This window comes from Neomonachus schauinslandi, chromosome 7 (genome assembly GCF_002201575.2).
Source record: "Neomonachus schauinslandi chromosome 7, ASM220157v2, whole genome shotgun sequence".
NCBI lineage: Eukaryota > Metazoa > Chordata > Mammalia > Carnivora > Phocidae > Neomonachus > Neomonachus schauinslandi.
Genome location: NC_058409.1, coordinates 8,158,933 through 8,186,626, shown reverse-complemented (window position 1 = coordinate 8,186,626; position 27,694 = coordinate 8,158,933). Strand labels below are relative to the sequence as shown.

Here is a 27,694-nt window from a genome sequence, read left to right as displayed (position 1 = left end):
CAACAACATGGATGGACCTTGAGGGAATTATGCTAAGTAATGGAGAAAGACAAATACCATATGACTTCACTAATACGTGGAATCTTGAAAAAAAAACAAAACAAATGAATAAACAAAACAATACAAAAACAAACTCATAAACACAGAGACAGACTGACAGTTACCAGAGAGGAAAGGAGTTGTGGGGTGGGCAAAATGGGTGAAGGGGGTCAACTGTATGGTGAAAAATGGTAACTAGACTTTTGCACACCTGAAACATATGAAATGTTACATACCAATATTAACTAAAAGAAAAAAAATTCAGCAAGTGCTATTTTTGCCCCTGCTTCAAAGAAATTTTAAATTAACACAGAGCTCCTCATTAAACTTTGTTAACTTACTAAATAGTAAAACTCTAATTGATTTCAAATGAACCCATTTCTGGAAGATAATAAAATCAAGACATAAGCGTTTTTTCCACATTTAACATACGCTATTCCCATTGGAAGTATTCTTTATGTTTCTCATAGGGTTAAACTTAATACATGAAGTCACTCATGAAGCATTTATCAGCCCTCTGTTGTTCTGACTGATGGGCACACATCTGTGCAAAACATTTACCTCACAAGTCCTCATGGAGCGAAGGTAGTCATCATTATTCTTGACCTGACAGAACTAGAAGACTCGTAAGATCTCACAGGAGAGGCACCTCGATGGCTCAGTCAGTTTTAAGCATCTGCCTTCGGCTCAGGTCATGATCCCAGAGTCCTGCGATCAAGTCCTGCATTGGGCTCCCTGCTCAGTGGGGAAGTCTGCCTCTCCCTCTCCATCTACCTCTCCCCCTGTTCATGCTCTCTCTCTCTCTCAAATAAATAAATAAAATCTTAAAAAAAAAAAAAAAAGATCTGGGCCACCAGGATCAAGATGTTACTAGACATGGTCTTTACCCTTGCGGAGTCTGGTTTAAGCAGGGCTTTTGTACCCTCATCTGTAGAGGGTGGAGAATACGATAGGCGCTCAAGGAACACCTTGACATTGGAGAGAAAACCCATCCTCTCACCTAACCAGGATCATATGAAAGTTTTGAGTATATTATGCTAGTGACTAATGACTACAAAAGTCGTCCCGGTTCTTCTTCGAGACCACATCGAACCTGCCTATCATGGCACCTTCAACCCTTTTACCATACAACTGCACACCTACCCAAAACACCTGCCCCATCACTAGCTGTGCCAATGACCTTGGTAGGAAAGAACAGGAATCCAGAGGACACAGGAAGTGAATGGTAGATGAGAAGAGGAATAAAAGCTATCAGTCCACAAAAAATGAAGAATCTTTAAGGAGGAATACAAAACCTGACAGACAGACCTCTCACTTCACAGTGACACCCCGAGCTTCTTAAAACCTACTTAAAGAACCAAAGCAAAAACACCTTACTGACCATGAAAGCACAGTACATGGACTAGAAAAATAACAGTAGTAAATCTAAGAATACTCATCCCTTTTCAAAAAAGACACAAAGCCAGCCAGATTTCTAAGAGCTGGCCACCATGAAGCCAGATTAAAATTATGGATCAAAGCTTATCTTTCTGTATTGGATGCTTCATCTTGTGATGCCTTCCGGGACAAAAGCATAAACTTACTCCAAAAGAATAATAAGCAGAGATTCAGGATGATCATCCATAGATGTCTAACAGCTTTGGTTTTGTTCAAAACAGAGAGCTTACGATCACTGAAACGCCCAATCACATGAAATACTGGGAACCATTTATTTAAATCAAGAAAATTAGTAAATTTAACTTTTCACTCTGATCGCTGGCAAAAGATATTTTCTTCCAACCCAACTTGATCTGAATACTTTGTGCCTTACTTTGTGGCTTTCCTATTTACAGACCAGACCATGATTCTTACATGGCGGTTTCCTAAGAGGTTCTAAAGCCCCGACACCAGATATCACAAAGTCTGCAAAAATTTATTTTTAAGCTGCATCTTCTTCTGTTAGACTATTCAATACAATTCTGTAAGCTAAAATGGTACTCTTTACGTAATGCAGAAAGCTTTTAGAATATTAAATCTATGACAAGCAATAGATATTAGGAGTGGCTACTCAAAAATCTCTTGGCCCCTGAGCCACTGTGGAAAACTAAATGTCAGATATCAATTGCTACTTCCCTGTGAGTTGGACTACGATATCCCGTCACTGTGATACAAAGCATGCTACGAAGAATAATCAAGCAATGGGCATCTGGTCAGGCAGCCCATGGCTAGAGCATCAGTCTTCCAAAGAGATGACACTGGACTGTCATAAAGTCCAGTGAGGTCACACAGAGTCAGGGAGGGGGCTTGGGTTTTTAACAATCTTTAGCTAATTCCCTAAAATGGGGTCACACCTGTTACAAACGTTTGCCCTTGGTCATGAAGATACCTGTAGATCGTTTAAAACAAATTACTGCCTTAATGGGGAGGAAAAGAAAAGAATTTTAAATATCCCCATTAGGCGCGAGTCAGGAACACCTTCACCCTAAGTATTAAAGTGACAGATACTCTCTGGACTTCATTGTTCACAGTGACTACTGTCATCACAGCGATGCAAGACCTGGACAGATATTTCTTAACTCAGGTGGAATAAACAACCGCCCTCGCTCCTTCCTCTATTTCCTGTAACTAGCAAATAGCAGATACTAGAAACCAAGACTTCAGGGTAGCAAAAGACAGCAAGGAAAAGCACAGGAAGCAGAAAAACTTAACAAGGGAGTTAAGTCTCTTCAAAGAGTTCATCACAGCCCCCTGGGTATGTGTAGCTGGATTTTTTCCCCCGGCTTTGGGAGGTAAAGCAAGACTGCTTTTGAGAAAGGCAAGTATTCGTGGCTTCAGAAAACATGGTGTTCAAAAAACAAATGAAAACGCAAAGACAAGCCACAGAAAATATTTGCAAATCATGCATCTGAGAAAAGCCTGGTAATCGGAATAGAGAAAAAACTCTTACGATAGAGTAAGACAAATGACCCAGTGTGAAAATGGGCAAACACTTTAAATGGACATTTTGCCAAAGAAGATACACAAATGGCTAATGATCACATGACAGGTGTTTGCCATCATTGGCCATGGACAATTGCAAGTTATAACCAAAATAAGGTACCACTGTGCACTCACTAGAATGGTAGTAAGATTATATCAATAAATATGTTTGTGTATATGACTGACCGTGTTGTCAACGCTGTGTAATAAAAGAGGAACCCTAGGGGGCGCCTGGGTGGCTCAGTGGTTAAGCGTCTGCCTTCAGCTCAGGTCATGATCCCAGGGTCCTGGGATCCAGCCCTGCATCGGGCTCCCTGCTCCTTGGGAGCCTGCTTCTCCCTCTGCCTCTCTCTCTCTCTGTCTCTCATGAATAAATAATAAAATCTTTAAAAAAAAAATAAAAAAAAAAATAAAAGAGGAACCCGCATAGATGCTTAGTTTCTGGGAAGAATATGAGATAGTGCGGGCCACTCCTAGATGTCTACCCAAGAACATCAAAACCTGTTTCTACAGAGACTTCTGTGCAAAAGTTCACAGTGATTCTATTCACAACTGCCCCCAAACAGGAAACCTTCTAAGTGTGTACCAACTGGAATGAGTGAACAAACTGTGGCATATCCTTACAATGGAATACTATTTGTCAATGGAAAGGAGCAAACTAGATGAGACAACGGGAATGAATATCTAAATCTTTAAGCAAGGTAAAAGAAAAAACTATGTATCATCTGATTCCATTTCTACAGAATGCTCAGAAGAGCAAATCTATGGAGACAGACAACATATTGGCGGTCGCCTGGGACTGGAGGGAGCAGGGACTTCATGCAAATGGAACAAGGGATCTTTTGGGGGCTGGTGAAGCTTTAAAAACGCAACAGAGGGGCGCCTGGGTGGCTCAGATGGTTAAGCATCTGCCTTCGGCTCAGGTCATGATCCCAGGGTCCTGGGATCGAGCCCCGCATAGGGCTTCCTGTTCAGTGGGAAGCCTGCTTCTCCCTCTGCCTCTGCCTCTCTCTCTCTCTTTCATGAATAAATAAATAAAACATTTAAAAAAAAAAAAACGCAACAGAGGTTGGGGCGCCTGGGTGGTGCAATCAGTTAAGCTTCTGACTTTGGCTCAGGTCATGATCTCCAGGTCCTGGGATCAAGTCGAGCCCCACATGGGGCTCCCTGCTCAGCAAGGAGTCTGCTTCTCCCTCTCCCTCTGCTCATGCTCTCTCTTAAATAAATAAATAAAATCTAAAAAAAAAAACAAAACTCAACAGAGGTGATGGTTGTATAGTTCTCGACATTTACTAGGAAATGATTGAGATATATGCTTAAATTATATGCTTAAAATAGATATATAAGTTATACCTCAAGGGCGCCTGGGTGGCTCAGTTGGTTGGGCGACTGCCTTCGGCTCAGGTCATGATCCTGGAGTCCCGGGATCGAGTCCCGCATCGGGCTCCCTGCTCGGCGGGGAGTCTGCTTCTCCCTCTGACCCTCCCCCCTCTCATGTGCTCTCTCTCTCTCATTCTCTCTGTCTCAAATAAATAAATAAAATCTTAAAAAAAAAAAAGTTATACCTCAATAAAGTTGTTTAAAAAAAATGGAAGAATGACCAAAAAAAAATCCTCTTCTCTTCTTACACGTTAGCCAAAAATTATGGTTAAACTCTGCATGAGGTTTTTTCCTTTAATTCCTTTATTTTATTCATCAAGTGTTTATTAACTAATGACCATGTTCTCAAAATGGCTTTGACCTCACCACCATGCTAAGTTAAAGTCTCTGAAGCCTGGGCCTTTTCCAATTTCCCTAGGAATTTGGCAGTGATCAGACTATTTACTAATCCATGGGCTTTTGAATCAGGGACAAAACAGGACTGGACATGGCAGAGTGGGAGCGTTCAAGGACTGCCATTCCCCTCCATGGGGCGTCAGGAAGCACTGTTAAGACTAGATACTGCTCTACCTGGCTGGCAATCACCAAAGAAACAATTCATCCAGTCTTTCCCAGGGAGTCCAGCCAAGCACCCTGCCTGATCAGCAGTAGATGCTTTATACCCCCAACACCAGCTCTGGGATACAATTCTAAAACCCCCTTCATTCCCTAAATGAGTAGTCATAACATGAAGCAAGCCCATGAATAGGTACAAAGGTTATAAAAGTTTAATGTTAGTATAGAAGGCCAATTTGTCCCAGCCCTGAAAATGCTCAAAATGTGTACATTCTATTGCATGTAAAGAGGCACTTTTCTTGTCTCAAATTTATTTTGTTATTTTTATGCTATTTTGCAATATGATCACATTAAAAATAAAGGATATAAATTTCAGAAAGAATAAAAGAACGTACAAAATCCTGCAGGCAAATGGGGAAAAGCTGAATTTTCTCCAGTCGAGCCTCACGTATGTCTAAGAAATGTATTAATTTTCTTAAAGACAAAATAGTGTGAATGTCAGGGCATCTATGTTTTGACTTTATGTTTTTTCTTTTTATCTGGCACAGTGATTCTGAAGCTCAAGTGCATGAGAAAGCTGCATAGGATCGCATACACACCAGTTACAAGGCAATCAGGACCCATATTCCATAAAATCTGCACCTCAGCATCAATGTCAGGATGGGAAGGACTATAATGAGTTCACTGTAAGATCCGTGACATTGGATTTCTGAGCTGTGTTTGGCTTCATGTTTTTTGTTTGTTTGGTGTTTTGTTGTTGGGTTTTTGTGGGTTTGTTGTTGTTGTTGTTGTTGTTGTTGTTTTAGCCTGAATATAATCAGTGCTGGTTTTTCCAACTGCACTCCTCAAACCAGGATCTCAAAGCATCTTGCCAACAAATATTAATTCTCATTGTTCTCTCAGGAGGTAGACCCAAACCCCCCCACCCCAAAACCAAAAAACAGAATACCAAATCATATCTATGGAGGCATGAAGAGAAAACTGAGCTGGACAAAGTATTGGCTTTTTTTCCATAAGACTTTAATGACCAATTTATTTGGCAAACACTATACCGAGCCTTGATGCTTTCCAAGTCACAGATGCATGATGAATGCTTTCAAACCGCTGACTTTTATAACTTGAAAGGGCCCATTTTAAAGTTGTGACTCATTTCTGAGTCTAAAAAGGCTATATCCGTCCATATGAATCAGACTCTGGAAGTCTAAGTTTACAAAGTATTACATTACCATCAACCACAAATTACAAATCCATTGATGAAATGCTTAGAGTTTACTTAGCAACAGCTGAAACTTTAAGTGGTAAGAAATAATCTAATTATCCAGTACACCATGATCAATCAAGGTACCAGGAGGATGCTTCCCTGGCACGGCCCATGGATATTTTATGACTACTTTGACAACTACTGAAGAAACTTGATCCCAAGTCTCATGTTTCCGATTTAAGGAAATCAGTAGGAAATAAGGCATTTCTGATGGTCAGGGCCTGAACAAGCACAGACTTCTCAGAGAGTCTCCTAAAAATATAAAATAGAATCACGGACAGCAGGTCAAGAAAGCAAGCTAGAGTTTGAAAACGTAGCCTCCTCATTTCATACTCTGCTGTGTGTGATGCTACGTAAATAATTTTTAGAAATAAATAGAACAAGTGAGACTCTCAGATGCCATCTATCCCTTCCTCCTCGAAAAACTGGCTTCTCAGGGAAAAAACGAAAGCAAACTAAAACTCTTTTGAAATGAGAAACATGAAAATTAGAATCCAGATCATTTAAGCATTCTAAGTCGTTTATCACCTATTAGAAACCTGAAATGGTTTTATTCAAAATCATGCTCTATGAAGAGGAAGTCAGGAATGTCTGAGCTTAGAATAGCAGATTCACATTTGGTCACAAAGAAGTAAACACCACAACGCTGATTTAATTTCCTAGATGTCAACAATGACCACGCAGGAAGAACGGTATGTTCACGTTACCTTAGCAGGTAGAAAAATGACCGGTATTCAGGGCCCATATGCAATGGGAAGCAGAACCCCAAATCATATACCCTCTATGAACTGGTGTAGAAAAATGACTGGTATTCAGGGCCCATATGCAATGGGAAGCAGAACCCCAAATCGTATACCCTCTATGAACCGGTGTAGAAAAATGACCGGTATTCAGGGCCCATATGCAATGCGAAGCAGAACCCCAAATCATATACCCTCTAGAACTGGTGCTAAAAGTTTGGAAACCTGTGTAGTTACAAAATGGGCTGTTCCCATCCTGCAAGCACTTTCCTGATCGACTCTTTGGTTAATACTGATGTTGGAAGATATCACCAATCCTTGTGTTAAAAGCAGCTATTATATATAAAGTTTTATGTGGGATACAGTTTTATTATGGCACATGACTTGGCGGTAATATTCCACAATATACTGCTATAATAAAGTTTTAGCCGCATTTCAGAAATCATCTTTCGGGCAATTAAAACAAATGCAATGTTTTGCATTTGTTTTATTGGTGACAGGTTTTTAAAAGTATTTTTAAAAATTAATTAATTAAGAAAAAAGAAAAGTCTAACTTGATAAAACATACTTTTAAGACAGAATAATAGATTCTAAACACAACTGAAACTCCATTCCTCAGTTGTCTTTGATAATTTGAAAAATACTTATTTACCTATTTATATATTATAATATGTATTAAATATTTTTGTTATATAATAAATACTTACTACCTTTCTTTACCTATGAGTTTTGAAGAATTTATTCTTAACCCATCTAAAATACAGCTTAGCTCATGAGAAGCTCTACAAAACAAGTTCCATTGTTCGCTTCTCCAATTTTCCTACCTGGGAAAAGAGCAAACCATTCTAAAGCCATTGAGAGAAACCTTTCCCTCTTAACTAATGCATACTAGTTAATGCATACTTAAACACTCCTGGAGATGAAGCAATAAGGTAAAGAAGAAGAGTGAATCTAGGGTCACCTGGGTGGCTCACTCAGTTAAGTGCCCGACTCTTGGCTTCAGCTCAGGTCATGATCTCAGGGTCCTGAGATCAAGCCCCGTGTTGGGCTCTATGCTCAGCACAGAGTCTGCCTGAGATTCTTTCGTTCTCCCTCTGCTCCTCTCCCCACTCATGCAAGCGTGGGTGTGCTCTCTCTCAGATAAGTAAATAAATAAAATTGTAAAAAAAAAAAAAAAAGAAGAACAGTGAATTTTATTTGGCCACAAATGTCTTAACTAAATGAATCTTTTCTGGTGACAAACCGCACCGAGCATCATTACATTATCACAGATTGTTCGTGTCTGCTTCTCTCTGTGGTAACGCTGCCATCAGAGTTCCCAGCTCCCCATTCTTTACCCCTTCGTTCTGTCCATTCCAAACTCGGCCCCCTCCCCCACATGATAAAACCTGCAGCAATCAGGAAAAGAATAGTGTGCAGAAAGTTAACATAATAAAACCAAATTAAAAACAAAACAAAACAAAACAAAAAAACTACAAAATAAACAGTTTACCTTAAAAAAAAAAAAAAAAGCCTTTCCATCTCTGAAACCTCAGTTATTGACAAGGGCCAACTCTGGTTCCCAGAAGATGTGGTCAAGTCAGTGCTCCTTTTCTCCCTTGGATATACCCAAAGCACATGCCCATAGTAAATCTTCTGGGAACACTTACAGGAAAAAAAGAAAAAACAATACGGAGCAAAATGCTTTCCCTCGCATAACACAGCACTGGCCCACAGTATCCTGTCCTACCCCTCAAAAACAGTGTCCAGTGGGTGCCTGGGTGGCTCAGTTGGTTAAGCGACTGCCTTCGACTCAGGTCATGATCCCAGGGTCCTGGGATCGAGTCCCGCATCGGGCTCCCTGCTCAGCGGGGAGTCTGCTTCTCCCTCTTACCCTCCCCCCTCTCATGCTCTCTCTCGCTCTCATTCTCTCTCTCAAATAAATAAATAAAATCTTAAAAAAAAAAAAAACAGTGTCTGGTGAAGTGCACTTCGGATTGAACACTTATGCTTTTTACAAAAACAGTGAAGCCTCAAAAAGTACAAGATGGGATAATGCCCAGTTTTTAGGACCCCAAGATATGGGGTTCAGACTTCCTGTAAGACAAAAATGTTCCTGAAGGTTCTCCTGACACATCTGAGTTGCATGAACAAGAAATCACTTGAGCAGCACTAGGTCACACTTTCCGGGTTGTTTTAGAAGCAAATGTTCTTTCCAGGCTTCATATCCACCTCAACATAAAGCCAAAATGAAACCAGAGAGAGAAGGGACACTGGTCTGGGGTAGGCTCCTCCCGACAAATGTAGGCTCCAGACATAATGCCAGCTACTTGCCACTCAGCTTCTTCCTACCTTTCACGGAAGAGGTGGGTAGGGAGAAGGTGACAGAGAGGACACTGAAAAGGGTGGGAGGGTGGGAGAGAAATAAAAGAAAAAAGGGTTTTTTATTCCTTATAGGTAAATCAGAGATACATGATCTGTCAGGGAAAGTAACACCGCCAAGAAGAGATGCCTCCTACAGGATGTCCTCCTCATTAGTACAGAATATTTTCCAGAAACCTCTAGATGTGCTGTGCTCAGTGGAAGGAGAGGGATAGGTTTGCAAAACAAACTTCTCCAGAGAGGCATCTGTTTCTCTCTTTCTCTCAAAAGCTCTCTCCTTTTAAACATTTTTAAAAAGTTTTACCTAATTTATTTGAGAGAGCGAGCGAGCAAGCGTGTGTACACCTGCAGGGGGAGGGTGGAGAGGGAGAGAGAATATTCTCAAGCAGACTCCAAGCTGGTGTGGGGCCCAATGGGGCTTGAACCCAGCACACTGAGATCGGGACTCTAGCCGAAATCAAGAGTCAGCTGCTTAACCAACTGAGCCACAAAGGCGCCCCAAAAGCTTTCTCCTTTTAAAAATATTCCTAGACTTGTTCTAATTAAGAAGAGAATTTCTATCCGGTGTGAACCCCCCTTTAAAATGGAGAGGATACTTGGGTAGATCAAAGATGGACCTGGTGGGGTTCATTCAAATCCAAATTCCAAACCAAAGAAATAGGAGAGCTGTGTGTTGTATGAAGTACTGCAAATTCACAACAGGAAGAAGGAAGAAGGAAAAAGGAAGGAAGGGAGGGAGGCAGGGAGGGAGGGAGGAAGAAAGGAAGGAAGGAAGGAAAACATTTAAGGAAATGTAAGATGCAAACGACATCATATCAAACTTTGTAAAAAATGAAGCTAATTTCTTTTTTTTTAAAGATTTTATTTATTTATTTATTAGAGAGAGAGACAGCAAGAGAGGGAACACAAGCAGGGGGAGTGGGAGAGGGAGAAGCAGGCTTCCCGCGGAGCAGGGAGCCCGATGCGGGGCTCAACCCCAGGACCCTGGGATCACGACCTGAGCTGAAGGCAGACACTTAACAACTGAGCCACCCAGGCACCCTGCTAATTTCTTTTTTTATCTTTGTATCTTACAAGTCACAATCTGGAGATTTTGTGCAGCAAAATGGGAAGTCAAACGAAAAACAAACTGGAAATTCTACTATCACAACACTGGTTTGTGATTTTATTTTCTCTTACACACTTGTACAATTAGGAAATGTTACCTTTGGAAGAGGAAAGCTTATCAACCCATTTAGTTTGCAATGAAGAAATTAAGACAAAAAGAAGTGAGCTGGTTGACCTGAGGTCATCACGCAGCCCCTCCGTTGCACAACTGCGACAAGATCCCAGTGTCCCTCTATGGTCCCCCTCCCTTCCCCAGCATGCCACAGTGTGTTCCTGTTATGTAACTGCTGGCTACAGACTCTCAGTCTTCATATGAAATGGGTAATTTTCAGGTTCTAGTGTCTTTTTATATGAACCCAGGACTGGTCTGTCACCTCACAATCTCAGCCTGTTAAAAAAACACACATGCTTTGGGCTTCTAGGAAGATGTGGCATCATTTGCCTGAGGCGTTCTTCATCTAGTGAAGATGGGTTCGAACGGTTAAGATGGACCATTTTTAAAAAGAAAATGTATGGCATGTGCACAGTTTTGAGGCCATTTATTTCCTGGGCCCTTGGGAACAGATACGCTGGGGACCACTCATATAGATGTACGTACTGTTCAACTATGCTTTTACCCCCACTGGTACGGTGTGAAATATAACTTTCAACTAAGAGCAATTTTCATAAACTAAATGGGTTTATCAGCTAAGGTTTTTCATATTTATTCTTCAAATTTTATAGGTACATCTGCTCCAGGAAATACCATAAGCCTCTAAATACCATGACTGCTAGCAAACAAAGCAATACCATAAGGAGTCTACGTTTCGTTTAAAAAGAAAACTTTAATCCTTCAAACTCCGTACTTAATAAGAGAAGGTCTAAAAAAGATTCAGATACTTGATCCTAAAAACTAAGCACTCCAGAATTTCTTGTAAAATAGACTCAACAAACATGCAGACCTTGGCTCCCTCCCTGAACCCCATTAAAATGACTGTAAATAACTGTAAAACAAAGAAACCCCAAAGAGCACAAACCCATGAGGACAGCAAGAATGAGTGACAAGACAGTCTGAAGGGAGCTGAAAAGCCAGCTGATACATGATCACTGACTTACTGACTCACGAAAGGAGAATTCTAGACCAGGAGTGGTGAAAAAATCATGAGGAAAGCATATTGCACAAACCCATGAGGACAGCAAGAATGAGTGACGAGACAGTCTGAAGGGAGCTGAAAAGCCAATTGACACATAACTGACTTACCTGACTCATGAAAGGAGAATTCTAGACCAGGAGTGGTGAAAAAAATCACAAGGAAAGCATATTGGCACTGAGAACCAACCCCCGTCCCACCTAAAGACTCAGGAAATCCTTGGCACCAGCATCTCCACAAGTGGAGATCAGGACACAGCCTTAAAGGTGAGGACGGGTTCAGATACTGCATAAAAGCAGTTAGATACCTAGATTCTCTTCTCCACTCTTTGTCACTTGTAGTATCTTTTACCAACTGGGAGAAGCCTGGAAGTTTATTGTCCCGAGAGATAAAACACAAGGTCAGTGGGCTGACGGAGGGCCTCAAGCACCGTAGGGAGTAGGCTACCAGTAATGTTACAACTCAGAAAACAAATAAAGGTTCACAGATTAGTGGTTGAGACCTCTTCTCTGCCCTGTCTTTCAATTCCCAGTACGCTGTCCCCTAGGGCTTGCACCTTCAAGGGAGGACAGGAGAAACAACTTCTCATGAGCCTGTCAGATTGCTCAGAGAAAACAGAAAATACGTAAAGATACTAAAACTGGTGTTCTGCCCCCTCTACCCCAAACGACCCTTTAGTGAAGCCCACAGTCGACAACTTCTAGATATGCAAAGGAAGTTCCACTCACTCAGCTCTTGAGGATGGCACTGTCAAGTAAGAGCAGACAGTTGAAGTTACCTAACTACTTGAGCAAAGCTACAAGCCAAAACCAACAGAAAAAAAATCTTTGGGCAAACAATACAGATATGAAGAGAAACATTTTCAAAAATTATCATTAACATCTCTGAACAAATAAAACACTGTATCCAAGAACATGATGCTATTTTTTTTTCAAAGGGGCACTTGGGGATCAAACATGAGACACTGGAAATTAATATATATTAAAAAGAAACTAAATTCCAATAGAAAGTATGGAAGATAAAATGGAGGTTATCTTCCATAGACAGAGCAAAAACAGAAACAGAAAAAAATAAGAAAGAAAACAGGAAAATTAGAAAGCTAATAGAGGAGGGCCAATATCCACACAACAAAACACAGGAACAAAAATCATTAAATAATTCAAGAAAATTTCCAAGAACTGAAGGACAGTCATTCCAAGATTGAACAGGCCTATTATATTCCCAGTACTCTAGATTAAAATAGAGTCACACCAAGATGTATCCTGTTGCAACTGTAGAACACCAATCCTAAAAGCTTCCAGAAAAAAAAAAAAAGCATCAAAAATTGAGGATAGTATCAGACTGCTGGATCCTGGATGCCAGAGGAAAATAAAGGCTTCGATATTCTGAGTAAAAGTGATTTCCAATCTAGAGTTTTATATCCAGCCCCGTTATCAAAGAAGTAGGGAAAGAAGAATGGCCATATCTCAAGCTCTCAAAAAATTCTCTCTCTTACCCGCTACCTTTTCTTAAAAGTTACTGGAAGATGAATTCTGCCAAAATGAAGGATAGGTGGAAAACGAGGGAGAAACGGGGTTCAAGAAAAAGGGTACCCAACATACAAAGAAGCCTGAGGAAATCCCCAATGTGATGGGCAAGCAGGTTAGAAGTAAGAATTGTTTTTCAAGGTGAAATTGCTAGATTGCTCAATATACATGAATCTAGCAAAAGAATATTTACATAATATGGGGGAAATGAGGGAAAATAAAAAGATGTGCAGAAAAAGCAAAATGCTAATAAGATACTACAGACTGTTCGACCACAAATGCAGTTTACATAGTCATAAGGATGTCAGCGTAGAATGCAGATCATCGGTGTCAACATAACTTATTGGGAAGATAGAAATTACTCTTTTGGGGGGGTTCAGTCATGAAAGGGGTATGTATGTGTGAAAGAAAACTAAAACCCCAACTTTCCTAAAAAGCTAGACGAAAAACCTAGTGGTAGCAAAATAAGCAATATCATTCAGAAATATGAAAAGCAATTACCAAAAAAACTGACTAAAAGATCTTTGAGTGACTGCTTCTGAAAAATCAAAATGGGGAAGGGGTATTGCAGGTTTGCTATTTTTGCAACAATTCTCATATTTTTCTTCGTTAAACTGTATACGTATATACCTTCGATTTTCAAAAGCTAAACTAAAAAACATCTGGTCACTACAAAGAACATCCTAAGATTTAACAGTTCTAACCATTACTAAATCGTTCCTGTCTATTGCTAATTTCAACTTAGATATTCTTAACCAAGGTTACATGAGGTTTCAGTCCTCATTAGGATAGAGTTCCTCTTATTTATATAACAAATCTATTTTTGTTGGTTTGTTAAATGGCAAGGTTAGTATCACTGATGCTGAATCACTAATTAATTCAGACTCACTGGGGAGTTCCTGAATTCTAAGGATGTGTGTCTAGCTCCAAACCACCAGAGCACCTCAGACAATAAAATAAATCCACACTTACCTTCTCACTAACTGTTGAGTTCAATAAAAACCAAATATTATACCTATAAGCTCCTTATCAGTAATCACATGAACACCATGTTCAATAGGCAGTACGATCAACAGACCACACTGAAATATTCCCGAAAGTTCCGACAGCCTGAATCACATTTGCACTGGCTTTCTGTCTCAACAATAATCCATGCTATAACCAGTGTGGCACCAAAATGATCCAGTGTTACCATTAAACAGACATTTCGGATAGAAATCTCCTATAAAATCTGTAGGTCCCCAAATTTTGACAGAGTATAAAAACAGCCCTCTGTAGAAAACTGATCCAATCAGAAAGAAAAATGCATAATCAGGGTGCCTGGGTGGCTCAACTGGTTCAGTGTCTGACTCTTGATTTCAACTCAGGGCATGATCTCAGGGTTGTGAGATCAGCCCCCAGTAGGGCTGCGTGCTGGGCATGGAGCCTGCTTAAGTTTCTCTTGGCTCCCTCTGCCCCTCTCCCCCCAACCCCTGTTGTGCTCTCCTCTCTCTCTCTCTCTAAAAAAAAAAAAAAAAAAGGAAAAAAGTACATCATCATCATCAAGTCATTACTGTAAGCAAAAATGTGAAGTCAAGTTTTGTCAGACTCGTTTAAAACACCAGAGAATCCAACATTTTCAAGAGTGAGTCACTGTGTGCCTCTGGTCTAAAATGTATTCGTCCTCCCACTTCCAAATTATGTCCCCAGGAAAAGAAACAAACTTACCTTTCACAAGCTCGGACGGTCCATGCGGCAATTATCCATAATGAGATACTAAACACCAAGAGCACAGTTCCTGGACAGATAGTCATTAGAGTCTTCATAACAAAACGGGTATTGAAGTTTATCTTATTCAGTGCTCCGATGCTTCTAGAGGAGGCATCGGTGAAAAGTTTGCTATGTAAGAGCATGACTCTGGCGATCAGATAGAGTCTTAAGAACATCGGTATAGATAAAATAATGTCCACATCGGCGGTGGTTGTGGATGGGGCATAGGAGAAGGCAAGCCGGGCCGTCCATGTGAACGTGTAATTCCCAGGTATGGGATGGATAGCACACACCAGTATTTCCAAGCAGATGAAGAAAATACGCTCATAAGTCATGGCTATTCTCCAGTCATCTGCTCCGTTGTCCACCATGAACAACTGAAAAAATAAAGTAGAAAGTCAGCTTCAGTATGGCATGAATGGTCCACAAGGGTTAGTGCAGAGTCGAAAGATACATAACGCATGACTTTTAGCGATCGTGGCGAGCTAAAGGGGTAACACTTAAATGCTAGCCCGGTACGCTATTTTGAGAAAATGGTATTGGCACAAAAGGAGAACTTCATTTTGCAAAAAATGAAATTGGACACTTGCTGCCCGGGAGCTGGAATTATTCTGGGGTCGAAGCTCCTGGAGGATTGGGTAAGTTACATCATTTTAAGAGAAGGGGCTTGGGTCCATCAGTAATGCACCCCCTGCCTTGGTGGGGCCGCAATGGACTTAGCCTTAGGAACAACCTGTTCTCTGCATCAAGCGTCTGGATCTAAAACCCTTCCTCAATTCTAACCACGTTCTCAGTGGAACCTATTTGTGGTGCCTCTGTGGTCAGTTATAGCCTATAATGCAACTGCACATGCGCATTCTTACAGGAAATCTCATTGGCTTCGGGGAGAAAATCACAAGGGACCACAAAGGTGGCAGAAACATTTCTTCCAGCTTCTCTATCTATGACTCTACCTTCTCTTTTCTTCTGTCCTTCCTTAGCCTTCCCTTCGATTATGAACTTCCTCCAATCTTCCTTTAATAAAGATTCTTTTATTTTAAGGTGCCTGGGTGGCTCAGTCATTAGGCATCTGCCTTTGGCTCAGGTCATGATCCTGGGGTCCTGGGATCGAGCCCCGCATCAGGCTCCCTGCTCGGCAGGAAGCCTGCTTCTCCCTCTCCCACTCCCCCTGCTTGTGTTCCCTCTCTCGCTGTTTCTCTCTGTCAAATAAAATCTTTAAAAAAAATTAAAAAGTTTCTTTTTTAAAATTCCTGTCATTCCTCACACCGCAATAAAAAAAAAAAAGAAAAAGAAAAAGGAGACAGATGTGCAAATAGATGATAGATAGATAGATAGATAGATAGATAGATAGATAGATAGGCAGACAATCAAAGGGACAGAAAAGAAAGTTTCCTGTCTTCCCTGGCTTCTCAGTAAACAAGTCCACCAGGCTCTGGGAGTCCATAAACAATCAGAGGCATCTGGAAATGTTCAGTGACATTTCTGACTGCAACAGTGACTTGTGGGGGCTCCTGACATTTAGAGCCAGGAAGCCAGGGGTGCCAACCATGCTGTAGTTCTGGGAGTCTGCCAGGATGCCAGTGGTGTCCCCCCGCCCCTGCCCAAGAAAGATGACATATTCTTTGTCTTTTGGTAAGTAGCCAACTCAAGCAGAAAGCATGTGATGAGAGCCACCCAAACGAGAACAGTACATTCTCAGGTAAGTGAATCTCAACGGAGGTGGGCAGAACAGGTCTGCTCCCAGGTTGGAGCCCATGGACTCTGCTCTTGTAGAGTCAGGCAAACGATCTTCCCATTTTGGCTACCAATTGCCATTCCAGGTTAATTATTCTGCAGGGCGTAGCTATTTCCCAGGCTACTACTATTTGAACTCTGCCATTGGTGGACAGGAACTTGACAGCAAAATTTACCGCTTCTTTCTGGTACCTCGAGGAGCTGGAGAACCCAGCAGATTCTCTCATAAACATACCAAGTTTTAACAGATGACGTTCAATTTGGCGATATAACGGCTTGAGGTATGCCTTCTGTCATGTGTTTTCATCTAGGGACCTTAAAGTGTTGGCCAAATGCTAATAGACAAGAAAGATGGTTTTCCAGTTTCCGGTAAAGAAACAGATCACAAGTACACAGCAGGCCAAGTGGGCTATAGAAATATTCTTGTTCAGTCTCCCCACTTCCAATACCTCATTGGCATCAAGGATTTCTATAACATATACCGAAAGGCTGTACTGATACAATGTTAGGAGTCTGCTCGACTTTGTATCGGGGGTGTTTACTGGGTACTGTATAACTCTAAAGGAATGTGATCCCGAAATCTCTTAGGATGTTTACATCCAAAAGAATGCATCCTCAAACGGGTGACTCTGAGAGGCTATATACATTCCAAAGATGCTGTCACTGCTTTCTTTAGAAACTGATGTCAGGGCCTGGCACAAGCCACATAAGAAAAACAGTTCTGTTATTTAAATCCGCATTTCCATTTCTACTGAAAATGGTATTACCCAGCTTGATTGTCTACTTTCTTCACCAAGCTTGGCTCTGGATGACTTGGCAAAAATTCAAATCCGCCCCCAAAACTCCACCCCAAGACTCCAGAGAGCCATAAGCTGAGCCACAGAATCTGAGGGTAATTCCAAGACAGGCTTGCCCCACACTGTTCTGGGCAACAGCAGCATAAATGCAGCAGGAAGGTACCCTCCCAGGTAACCGGGGGAGAAATGCCAGGTTAGAGGGAGAACCTGGAGATTGCTCCCCAAGAGTCTCCTATCTGCCCAGGACTGGCCCTCCCTCCATCACTCACAGTGCACCTGCCTCTCTGTCCGTGCTGCTCCTCAGCATTCACGCCCGTCGCTTCACCTGTGACCTCCCCAATGTTCTAAACAGCCTCCCCCTTTCACCTGCAGGTGGGCCCACCCAGGTAACCTCCAAGCCGGGGATCCGATGTCCAGGCTGCTACAGGTGGACGGGGGCTGCCGGTGCCTTCTTGCTTAGCGGAACCCTCCACATCCCATGGGACCATCCCCCCAGCCCCCTAGCACCTGCTTTGGACAATCATCCCCACGGCTGGCTCTGCCCTGCAGGTGATAATGCTTTTCCCAGTTCTCTTTCATTCCCCCAACAAAAGCCCAAGTGGCTTTTGCCCCCACCAGCCCACCACCTCTACTCTTGTTAAGGTCACTAAAGACACCTTAATTATGAAATCCGGCCCTTCCATCTGACTTTTTACCTGATCTACCTGACACTAATCACGCCTTCCCTCCTAAAAAAGATCTCTTCTCTTGGCTTGTGTGACATATGGCTCTTTTTTTTTTTTTTTTAATCTGCTGCCACTTTGAAGGATCCAACCCTTTCCTTAAAAATCCACCTTCCTCCTCCCCAGCTAAGTGCCGCTGCTCTCCTGGGGACTATCTCTGACTCTTCCCTGTCTCTGTACTTTCTTGGGAGATCTCCTGCATGCCTTCCATCTCCACTACCAGAGTCTTCTACGGGAAGCTATCGTCCATCCTTTAATGACCTTTGTAAAATGTGAATTATAACAGCCGGTGGCTGTCAGGATTAAAACCATTAAAGGCCCCCATGCTGCCATGTGGTTTTGTCTGTCTCTTTAACCTCAGTGCCTGTTCCCTCTGGTTGCACGGATTCTAGAACATGCTACTGCAATGGCACTTCCATGTGTTGGTGGACTCTGGCCTGGAAAGTCTTCCCACACAGCAAACTCTTATTCCTTTAAGACTCAACTCCACAGTCACCTCTTTTCAGGACATCATCCATACTCGAGCCAAATCTGCAAACTCTCTCTCCTTTGTTTCATGATTCCTGTATGTGCCTCTTAATGATGTTTACTGAAACCACAGAGGACGGTAAGGATTTCTTCGGAAGATTATCACCCCTACTCGTCAGTGAGGCTCCTTGAGGACAGGACCCACGCTTGTTAAATGAACTGCCTCGTTACTTCTCATTTAGTACAGACTATCCTAATCACCGCATAGGCCCTAAGGTTAATTAAATATGCTCATGGAAGAGGGGAATACTAAAGCATAGTATGAATGAAATAAATCTATGTCATTTCTCAAATATGTGCAGAACACGTCCTACTAAATGCTAAGCCATTACAGCAACATAATTTTGCAATTCCACAGGAAGTCCAGAAAACAATTCTTCTTCAGTAACTTCTCCAGAAAAATCTGTTATCACAAAGTTGCTTTTTACCACAAGGGGCTTAATCGACACCTAAAATGAGTTTATTTTGGTTTCGTTTTATCACGGTACCTATTTCGACACTAGAGTGAAGGGAAAAAACAAAACAAAACATTTTCTTCTCCTTTCCATGTAATCCCCAACCTTAACTGCTGCTTATTCTTTTGTTCATCCTTTCATTTGTTAAATATCTTTTAGCAAGACTCACTATGCACCAGGCACTGGGCTCCGTACCAGCCATACGGTACGATTCGCAGCAGACAGAGGATCGGCTGCATGGAGCGAACTTCCACCAGGAAAGAAAGACAAAGTCGAGAAAGCAGACTTGGAGCCATTTAATAAAGTAATTCTGTCTGTAGCCACTGCTCTGAAGGAAACACACAAGACAGGAAAGGCAGATGTGCGCATTAGGGAGGACATGTGGAGAAGAAGTACCATTTCAGAAGAGACCTGGATAAGCGGGAGAGCCAGTCACCTAAACAGCCAGGAGAAGAACATTCTAGGCAGGGCAAATAGCACGTGGAGAGGCCGTGGACTTCCAACGGCTTAGCGTGCTTAAGGAAATAAAAGGATACCCAGGGTGTTTGACACTAAATGATCACCGTGCAGAGTGGAAAGAGATGAATTTGAAGATACAAATCGGGATCAGACGTGCAGGACATTGTTGGCCACAGAATCAAGACTGGATTTCAGTCCAGGCTCAGCGGGAGCCCACTGAAGGGTATTAGGCAGAAGGATAGCAGGATCTCTGGTTTATAGCTTTAAGGGTTCATCCTTACTGTAAGAGAAACCAGAGGACACAGGGAGGATACAAGGGAGGAAGTTCTACTGCGTCTGATTGGTTGTACTTAGTATCCCCATGACCTGGACCGGGAGGTGGGGGTTGCCATGGAAATGGAGACAGTGGGCGTGCTAGAGACAGAGTTTGCAGATCTTGCTAGAACTTGCTGATGGGCTGAATGTGGGAGTGATAAAAGAAAGAAAAGAATCCTAGGTGGCTGAGCTTCTACTCTGAAAAACACAGTGGATGGCCGTGCCATTTCCTGGGGCCAGTGGGCTGGTGGGGGGGGGGGGGGCGGGGGGAGGAAAGAAAAGATTCTATGCTGGCCACCGTCATTGGCGTGCAGATGCCAAGTAGGCAGCAGTATATGCAAGTCACTGAGAAGAGAAGTCTGGACTATGGGAATGAACTTGGAAGGTAACGCTGTACAGGTACTGTTCTCAGAGGAGGTGGAAAGAAAAGGACAGGACACACGGCCAAGTCCTGAGGAATCCCAAATGCAGAAGGCAGCTGGAAGGTCAAGGCAGTCTGTGAAGTAGGAAGATGGGCAAGTGTGCCAGGGGTCAAGGGTGAGGGCTGCCCATCAAAACCGCAAAGTAATATTTCTATATAGAAAACGAAACCATCCTAAATATCGTAGTTATTCAACAACTGATTCCACGTCAAGTATTAAAATCCACCTGCAAAAATATTCCCATTCTTGTCCATTTGATCAATATATATGATAGTTTTTTTAAGATTTTAATCATTTGAGAGAGAGAGAGAGAGAGAGAGAGAGCATGAGCCGGGGGAGGGGCAGAGGGAGAGGGAGAAGCAGACTCCCCACTGAGCAGGGAGCCCAAAGCGGGTATCCATCCCAGGACCCCGGGATCATGATCTATATGACCAGTTTTAAGCTCAATTGTGGGGGAGTTAGAGGAATCACAATGATAGATACTAAAACATCTTTATATTCATTTTTCATGTGGGTTAATAAGTTTCAGAGAGCAAGCATGACAGTTCAATGGGTTTGCTTTCTAGAGCTATGGTCAATGGTCTTCACCAGAGATCTAGAGGAACCTGCAGGCTTAACACAGAATGTGTCCCCAGAAAATACCCCACCACAAGCTTCAGCTTCCCAGTGCAACTGCTCTGATACCCAAAACATACCATACTGGAAGCCCACCCTCCAAGATGAATTGGGCAGTGAGGGTCATTAGCAGGAAGAGGGTCTGGAGCTCCATGAGAGGGGCCTGCCTCATGATCGGGTCACCTGCTGGCGTGAGGACCTCTGCTTAGCCAGCTCTCCAGAGCGAGGGGCTCAGATGCAGCAACCCCAGCTGCCTTCTCCGTGTGCATTTCCCCCTCAGTGAGGTTACAAGCCCTACGGTCTGGTCTAAGACAGTGTCTTGCACATCCTGCATTTCCTTTCTAGTAAGGAACACAGGGCAGTGCTCAGCACAAAAGTGGTGCTTAAGAAACAGATACTGAATAAAGTAATTACAGTCATGGATTTGTTAAGAAAGTCAACATAGGGAAAACAGCCAGGGAAACTCCCAAAAGGAAGAATAAGGGAGAAGCAGCTCCGATAGGTTACTAGATAAAATAATAATTAAAACCATGTGATGCTGGCATATAAAATAACTGAGAAGCCAGAGGAAGAGAATAGAAAGTCCAAAATTGACCCAATACACTGAGAATTTTACAGGACCATAAAGGCAGACGATTAAATCAGGGGGGATCATACAGTTTATGGAAAAATGATTTGATTGTTGAACCAGTGCCTTATAACAAATATATCAAGAAAAACTCCAGGGATGCCTGGGTGGCTCAGTTGTTAAGCGTCTGCCTTCGGCTCAGGTCATGATTCCAGAGTCCTGGGATCAAGTCCTGCATGGGGCTCCTTGCTGAGCGGGTAACCTGCCACTCCCCGTTTCTGCATTCTCTCTCTCTCTCTCTCTGACAAATAAAATCTTTAAAATCTTTAAAAAAAAGAAAAAGAAAAATCTTTAAAAAAAAGAAAAAGAAAACTCCAGGTGGATGAAAGTTTCCGATATTAGAAAGATTTAGAAAATGAAAGCACTGACAAAATTACCTAAGAATTATTTTGTAAGCTCACAAAAAGGAAGGCCTTTTAACTGACAAAAACCCCAGAGCCTCAAAACACGGAGATATTTAACTACATCAAACTTCTATTTTCTGCACCTGATCAAACCTACAGTAAAAGAGAGTAAAAAGACCAACACCATGTGGGGAAAACGTTCACAACTGTTCAGACAAAGGACTCATTTCCCTGGTATATGTAAGTTCCTACAAATCCTTAAGAGACAAGCAGTCCACCAGAAAAAAATAGATAAAGGCCATAAACAGTAGGTCATAGAAAAGGAACTAAAAATGTATCTTAAACCATTTTTTTTTAAAAGATGCTCCACCTCAATCCTAGGAAGAAAATGAGATACCGCTTTTTGATCTGTCATGTCGCAAAAAGATCAACCAGCTCTGTAACACACTATGCCAATGCAGGTGTGAGGATGCACCCACATGACCCCTGCGGAGAGCAGGCTGCCAGGTCAGAAATGTACATGCTCTTTGACCAGCTAATTCTGCTTCTTTGCGTGAAGCTTGGCCTATTGATATGTTTGCACGTGTGATTGTGAACACATAGGATCATCTGTTACAACACTGCTTGTATCTTAGCAAACGACTAGAAACTATCTAAATGTCCACTAATAAGGGAAGGAGTTCAACCCATTAGGGACTTCCACAAAATGGGACAGTATGACATTAAAACATGATGAGAGGGGCGCCTGGGTGGCTCAGTTGGTTGCGCGTCTGCCTTTGGTTCTGGTCATGACCCCAGGGTCCTGGGATCGAGTCCCGCATCACGGTCCCTACTCGGCAGGGAGTCTGCTTCTCCCTCTCCCTCTGCCTGCCACTCCCCCTGCTTGTGCACATTCTCTGTCAAATAAATAAAATCTTTAAAATAAATAAATAAATAAATAAACAAACAAATAAATACACGATGAGGAAAACTGTTATATATTATTGAAGAAAGTGATCTAGGAAGTAAGTGAGTTTAAAATCTAACACAACTCTATGCTACTACTTGTGTAGTTTTGTTAAGGGGGAGAACATATATTTCTATGTGCATAAAATAGCTCTGAAAGAATATTCTAGAAAGGATAGTAAGTGTGGCTTAAGGGAGGTGAGCTGAGTCGCTGAGGATCAGAAATGGAAGGGATGCTTTTAATTCCACAACCTATTCTGAATACTTTTCTATTTCAGAGCCTTGTGAATAAATAAACATAACTAATAAAAATAAGGGATCATGAATGGTACACAAGAGAGGAAGGAATAATGAGAATGAATCAGGTCATGAGACATTCGCAAGCATCCTAACAAACAGTCTCCATGTGGAAAACTGCACAACTAGGAAGTCGTAGCTGACAGCCACAACCACAACCTACAGAACCAAACACACCGGATCCAACTTAGATCTAAAATATCCTGCTTGCAGGGCACCTGGGTGGCTCAGTCGGTTAAGCATCTGCCTTCGGCTCAGGTCATGATCCCAGGGTCCTGAGATCGAGTCCTGCATCAGGCTCCCTGCTCCCCAGGGAGCCTGCTTCTCCCTCTCCCTCTGCCGCTCCCCCGCTTGTGCTCTCTCACTCTGTCAAATAAATAAATAAAATCTTTAAAAAAATAATTAAAAAAATAAAATATCCTGCTTGCTAAGTAGAACCTTGAGCCATGACATTACGTAACTATTTCCAGCAGCATGAACAAAAATAAATAAGCTCTCTTGGTTAACCTTTAAACCAAATATTCAATAAAACCAAGCTCTCTCTCTCTCTCTTTTTTTTTTTCCATTCAGTTATTTAATGCTTCTATTTGTCAAATTCTGTGGCGACAAAGATTAAAAAGCCTCTCGGTGTTTGATGAGGAAGAGAACTACAAATGAATGTTTACTGTGCCCGTGGAAACAGCCCTAGCAGAGGACGGATAGGGGAGGAGGCTACCTCATGGAAATGAACGTGGTGCCTGTCCAGTCCCTTCCTCCATTGTCACCTGGATCCTTCATAAAACTCAGGACTGTGACCTTCCAAGTCCAGTTCTAGGATCCTTGCAGGATAACAGTCCCAAAGAAAATGCAGGGAAATGTGTTCATCAGAAAAAGACACGCCCCCCCCCCCCCAATCTCCTGAGAAACCAGTTTTTGTGTAACAGTGTGTGAAAAAAAACCACTACACACACAAGCCAAATAATGAGGCTCTTTTTTAAAGTGTGGCCAGGACTCAGTCAACACAGAAGTGAGACCACAATTGCCCATCCCAAACTAGGTCAAAGGACAAAGAAGGGAAGAGAGAAGTGGTTTTTTTGTTTGTTTGTTTGTTTGTTTTTAAAGATTTTATTTATTTTTCAGAGAGAGAACACAAGCAGGGGGAGTGGCAGACAGAGGGAGAAGCAGGCTTCCCGCTGAGCAGGGAGCCCGACGTGGGACTCGATCCCAGGACCCTGGGATCATGACCTGAGCCGAAGGCAGATGCTTAACCAACTAAGCCACCCAGGCGTCCCCAGAGAACTGTTTTCAATGGCTTCGCTGAAATGTCCTACCAGACCGTCTGCCCAGAACTGTACAGGAGGCAGAAACAGGAAAGCTACGTTCAGAATTCATGTTCAAGGTCCAGTCCTGAGCCAAACCGGGCAGAAACCGTGTCATTCCCTCGCCCCAAGCCTGTCGCCTGTCCAGGCTTTTGGAGCCTCCTGCATGCATACTCATGCTGTCTCAAGAGATTTCTGCCTCTAAGGAGGAGGATTTCAGAGCCAACACAGTAATGTCATATTCTCTAAACTGCTCCCTCCTCCCTGGGCAAAGAGTGTAGATGGACGCACTTGCCTGGAATGCGGGAAACCAAAGGCTTGGAGTCCAGATATTCGAACTTGTTATATGACCTTGGGAAGTCATTTAAACTTCACGGACCTTATTTCCATCATCTGTCCCATGGAGATAACGTTCTTTGCTGTCTCTGAAAGTACTTGTGATGAACACACCTTGTACGTTGCAGACAGCCTAGCAACGGGCTGACCCAATGCCATTCCCATCCCTCTCCTCCTCTGCCTGCTCCATTACAGAAATACCCACGTTCCCAGACTCTTTTGTAGTCACGTGATGCAGCTCTGACCTCAAGTCAGAAGCAAGAGGTTGCAGAGGACTAATTAGGTGGGCTTTTCTTTTTTGGATAGAATTAACATCTGGCTGGCAATACCCTCTTGCTTCCCTTCCTCCAGCCCCAAACGAGAGGGGGATGCCCTGGGTCTGCAGCAGCTATCTTATAACCATAAGAAAAAGGCCAAAAGCGTCACAGTAACGTAAGCCCCGATACATTAAGCCACTGAGCCAGCAATCAGTCGTCCTAGTTGTGTGAGCCACTGTTAGCTGGGGGTCTTCTCCCATTTGAGCAGCCAAAAGTATGTCTATATTTAACTAAATACACATTAAAGGGCTGTGTGAGGGTCTGTAAGACATAAAGAATACTCATTAACTGAAACAGTTCGTGGAGAGAGAGGCTAAACAATTCAAAAGGGATGCATCTCAATTATTGGAATTTACAGCACAGTAACTATTGGGTGGTGCAAGTTACTTCTGGGTGGGTGGCTTTGGTTCATGCCTTTTAAATATCAACCAACTGCTCAGAATATCATGTAGTGTGACTCATAGGAAACACACACATATTTTGGAACCAGAGAAGCTTAGATTTCATTTCTGGCTTGACCACTTACTAGCTAAATGGTTGTGTGCAGGATACTTAATCTCTCTAAACATCGGTTTGTTCATCTACAGAAATTTAAAATACTGTCACCCCTGCATGGTTATTAATGAGGCAAGAGCCACTCTGCTGACCCGAATAAAAGTGACCCCATGAATAAGCAATAGTATTCCATGAGCCTTCAAGGGGGCGGGGGTGGGGGGAGGGGAGTACATGAATTAAATGTTAACTTGTGATATAAAAATGGGAAAATTGGGGTGCCTGGGTGGCTCAGTCATTAAGCGTCTGCCTTTGGCTCAGGTCATGGTCCCAGAGTCCTGGGATTGAGTCCCGCATCGGGCTCCTTGCTCAGCGGGAAGCCTGCTTCTCCCTCTCCCCAAGCTTGTGTTCCCTCTCTCGCGTTCTCTCTGTCAAATAAATAAATAAAATCTTTTTAAAAATGGGAAAATTAATCATGACAGAGGAGGAAGGGAATTTGGTAAGGAAGGACATTAAAGCAAAGCTGGTGTTGAAAGGAGTTCTAGAAACTTCCACTGTACCTATTTTGGAAAGAATCCTTATCATTTCCTCAAATTAAGAGTTTCTGAAATTCTCCTCTCTTCTGACTTACACAAGCGCTTGGTCTATAGACCAAAATCCTAGAACTGTCTGCTGAGGTCCAGTCATAGGTAAAGTTATCTATCATATATATATGGCCTGCTGCTCTTAAAACTTATTTAAAATCTTAACTCCCTTTTACATGGCTTCTCTCAACTGTGTCCACACCTCCTACAGCCCCACTTGGGCATTTTACACATGTTGATGTACTACCAGGGAATTTTTCTCACATGGCCTGGGAATTTATGTAAGTTGATTCTAGAAATTACTTCTGAACTTCTCCAGAAAGTGAGAATTATTTTTCCCCTTTGGGTTCTCCCAACAGTGAGGTCAGAGAAAACACTAAGGTGAATGACTGAGGAGCCTGGGCTCTAGGATCCAGATTCTGGCAGATCTAAGTTCCTCGTGACTTTCCACCTCTGACCAGTTCTGTGACCTCAGGAAAATGACTTAAACTTTCTAAGCCCCTAATCGGAGCATCTCTCTCATAGAATGGGACAGTGCTCAACAAAGGTTAGTTGCCTTCATAATAATTAATTTCAGTACTGGGTCCACAGCTGGCCTCCAATGAATGAATGTACTCTTTTTTTTTTAATTTTAAAGATTTTATTTATTTATTTGACAGAGAGAGAGACAGCGAGAGCAGGAACACAAGCAGGGGGAGTGGGAGAGGGAGAAGCAGGCTTCCTGCCGAGCGGGGAGCCCGATGTGGGGACTCAATCCCAGGACCCTGGGATCATGACCTGAGCCGAAGGCAGATGCTTAACAACTGAGCCACCCAGGCACCCTGAATGAATGTACTCTTAACGAACTAAAGGTGGAGTAAGAGATGGACAGACTGGACATCACTTGGTTGTAGCTACTGGGAAGGATAAACATCCAATTAGAGGAAATGAGAAACTGGAATAAAATTCCTCCATGGTCACTTTTTTACAAATTTTTCATCAACAACGTTTATGTTAACCGTCTACACCTTTTGAGAAGCATCCTCAAATCATTTGGGGGGTTGGTAGGGGATAAATCCTAAGCAAAGTAAAATAAATGTGGCAAGCCCTAAAGCCATGAAATAACTGAATGTGAACCAACTCTGCTGATTCAAAAAACTTAATCCAAAATGATAAAAACCACATATTTTCATTTGAAGCATTATAGTAATTATTGCTACATGGCTAAAATGTGTTATCATCCCCTTAGTTATTTTAAGCACTTAAAAAGCTAGCTAAAAACCAGGCGCATTTATTATCTCATTTGCCCTTATAACAGTCCAATTAAAGGACAGACAATTGAAAGGACTTGGTCACGGTCACATCACGAATTACTGAAAAAAAACCCTGCAGCTCAAATTCACGCCTTCCAGTGTTCCCATCCTTGGATAGGGGCATCGGGCTAAACTGAAAGGTTGGATGCAAATCAAATATTTATAAAGCAAATAAACGCTTCCCCACTAATTCACATTATGATTTCTAAAATGTCACATCTTCACTCCCTGATGATCCTGGGTGACAGTTGCTGCTCAGACCTCCTGCTTCTCCGGCAGAAGCAAACACTTGAATAAGCCCGCACATT

At 42.4% G+C, this 27,694-nt stretch overlaps 1 protein-coding gene across 1 annotated transcript in view; it reads right to left on the bottom strand.

The window, feature by feature from the left end:
• Positions 1–27,694, bottom strand: part of KCNN2 (potassium calcium-activated channel subfamily N member 2) — a 153,901-nt gene that overhangs the window by 93,974 nt on the left and 32,233 nt on the right. The window contains exon 4 of the mRNA XM_021701941.2: positions 14,765–15,183. Within this exon, the coding sequence (XP_021557616.2) occupies positions 14,765–15,183 (419 nt within the window). The remainder of the gene's footprint in view (positions 1–14,764; positions 15,184–27,694) is intronic.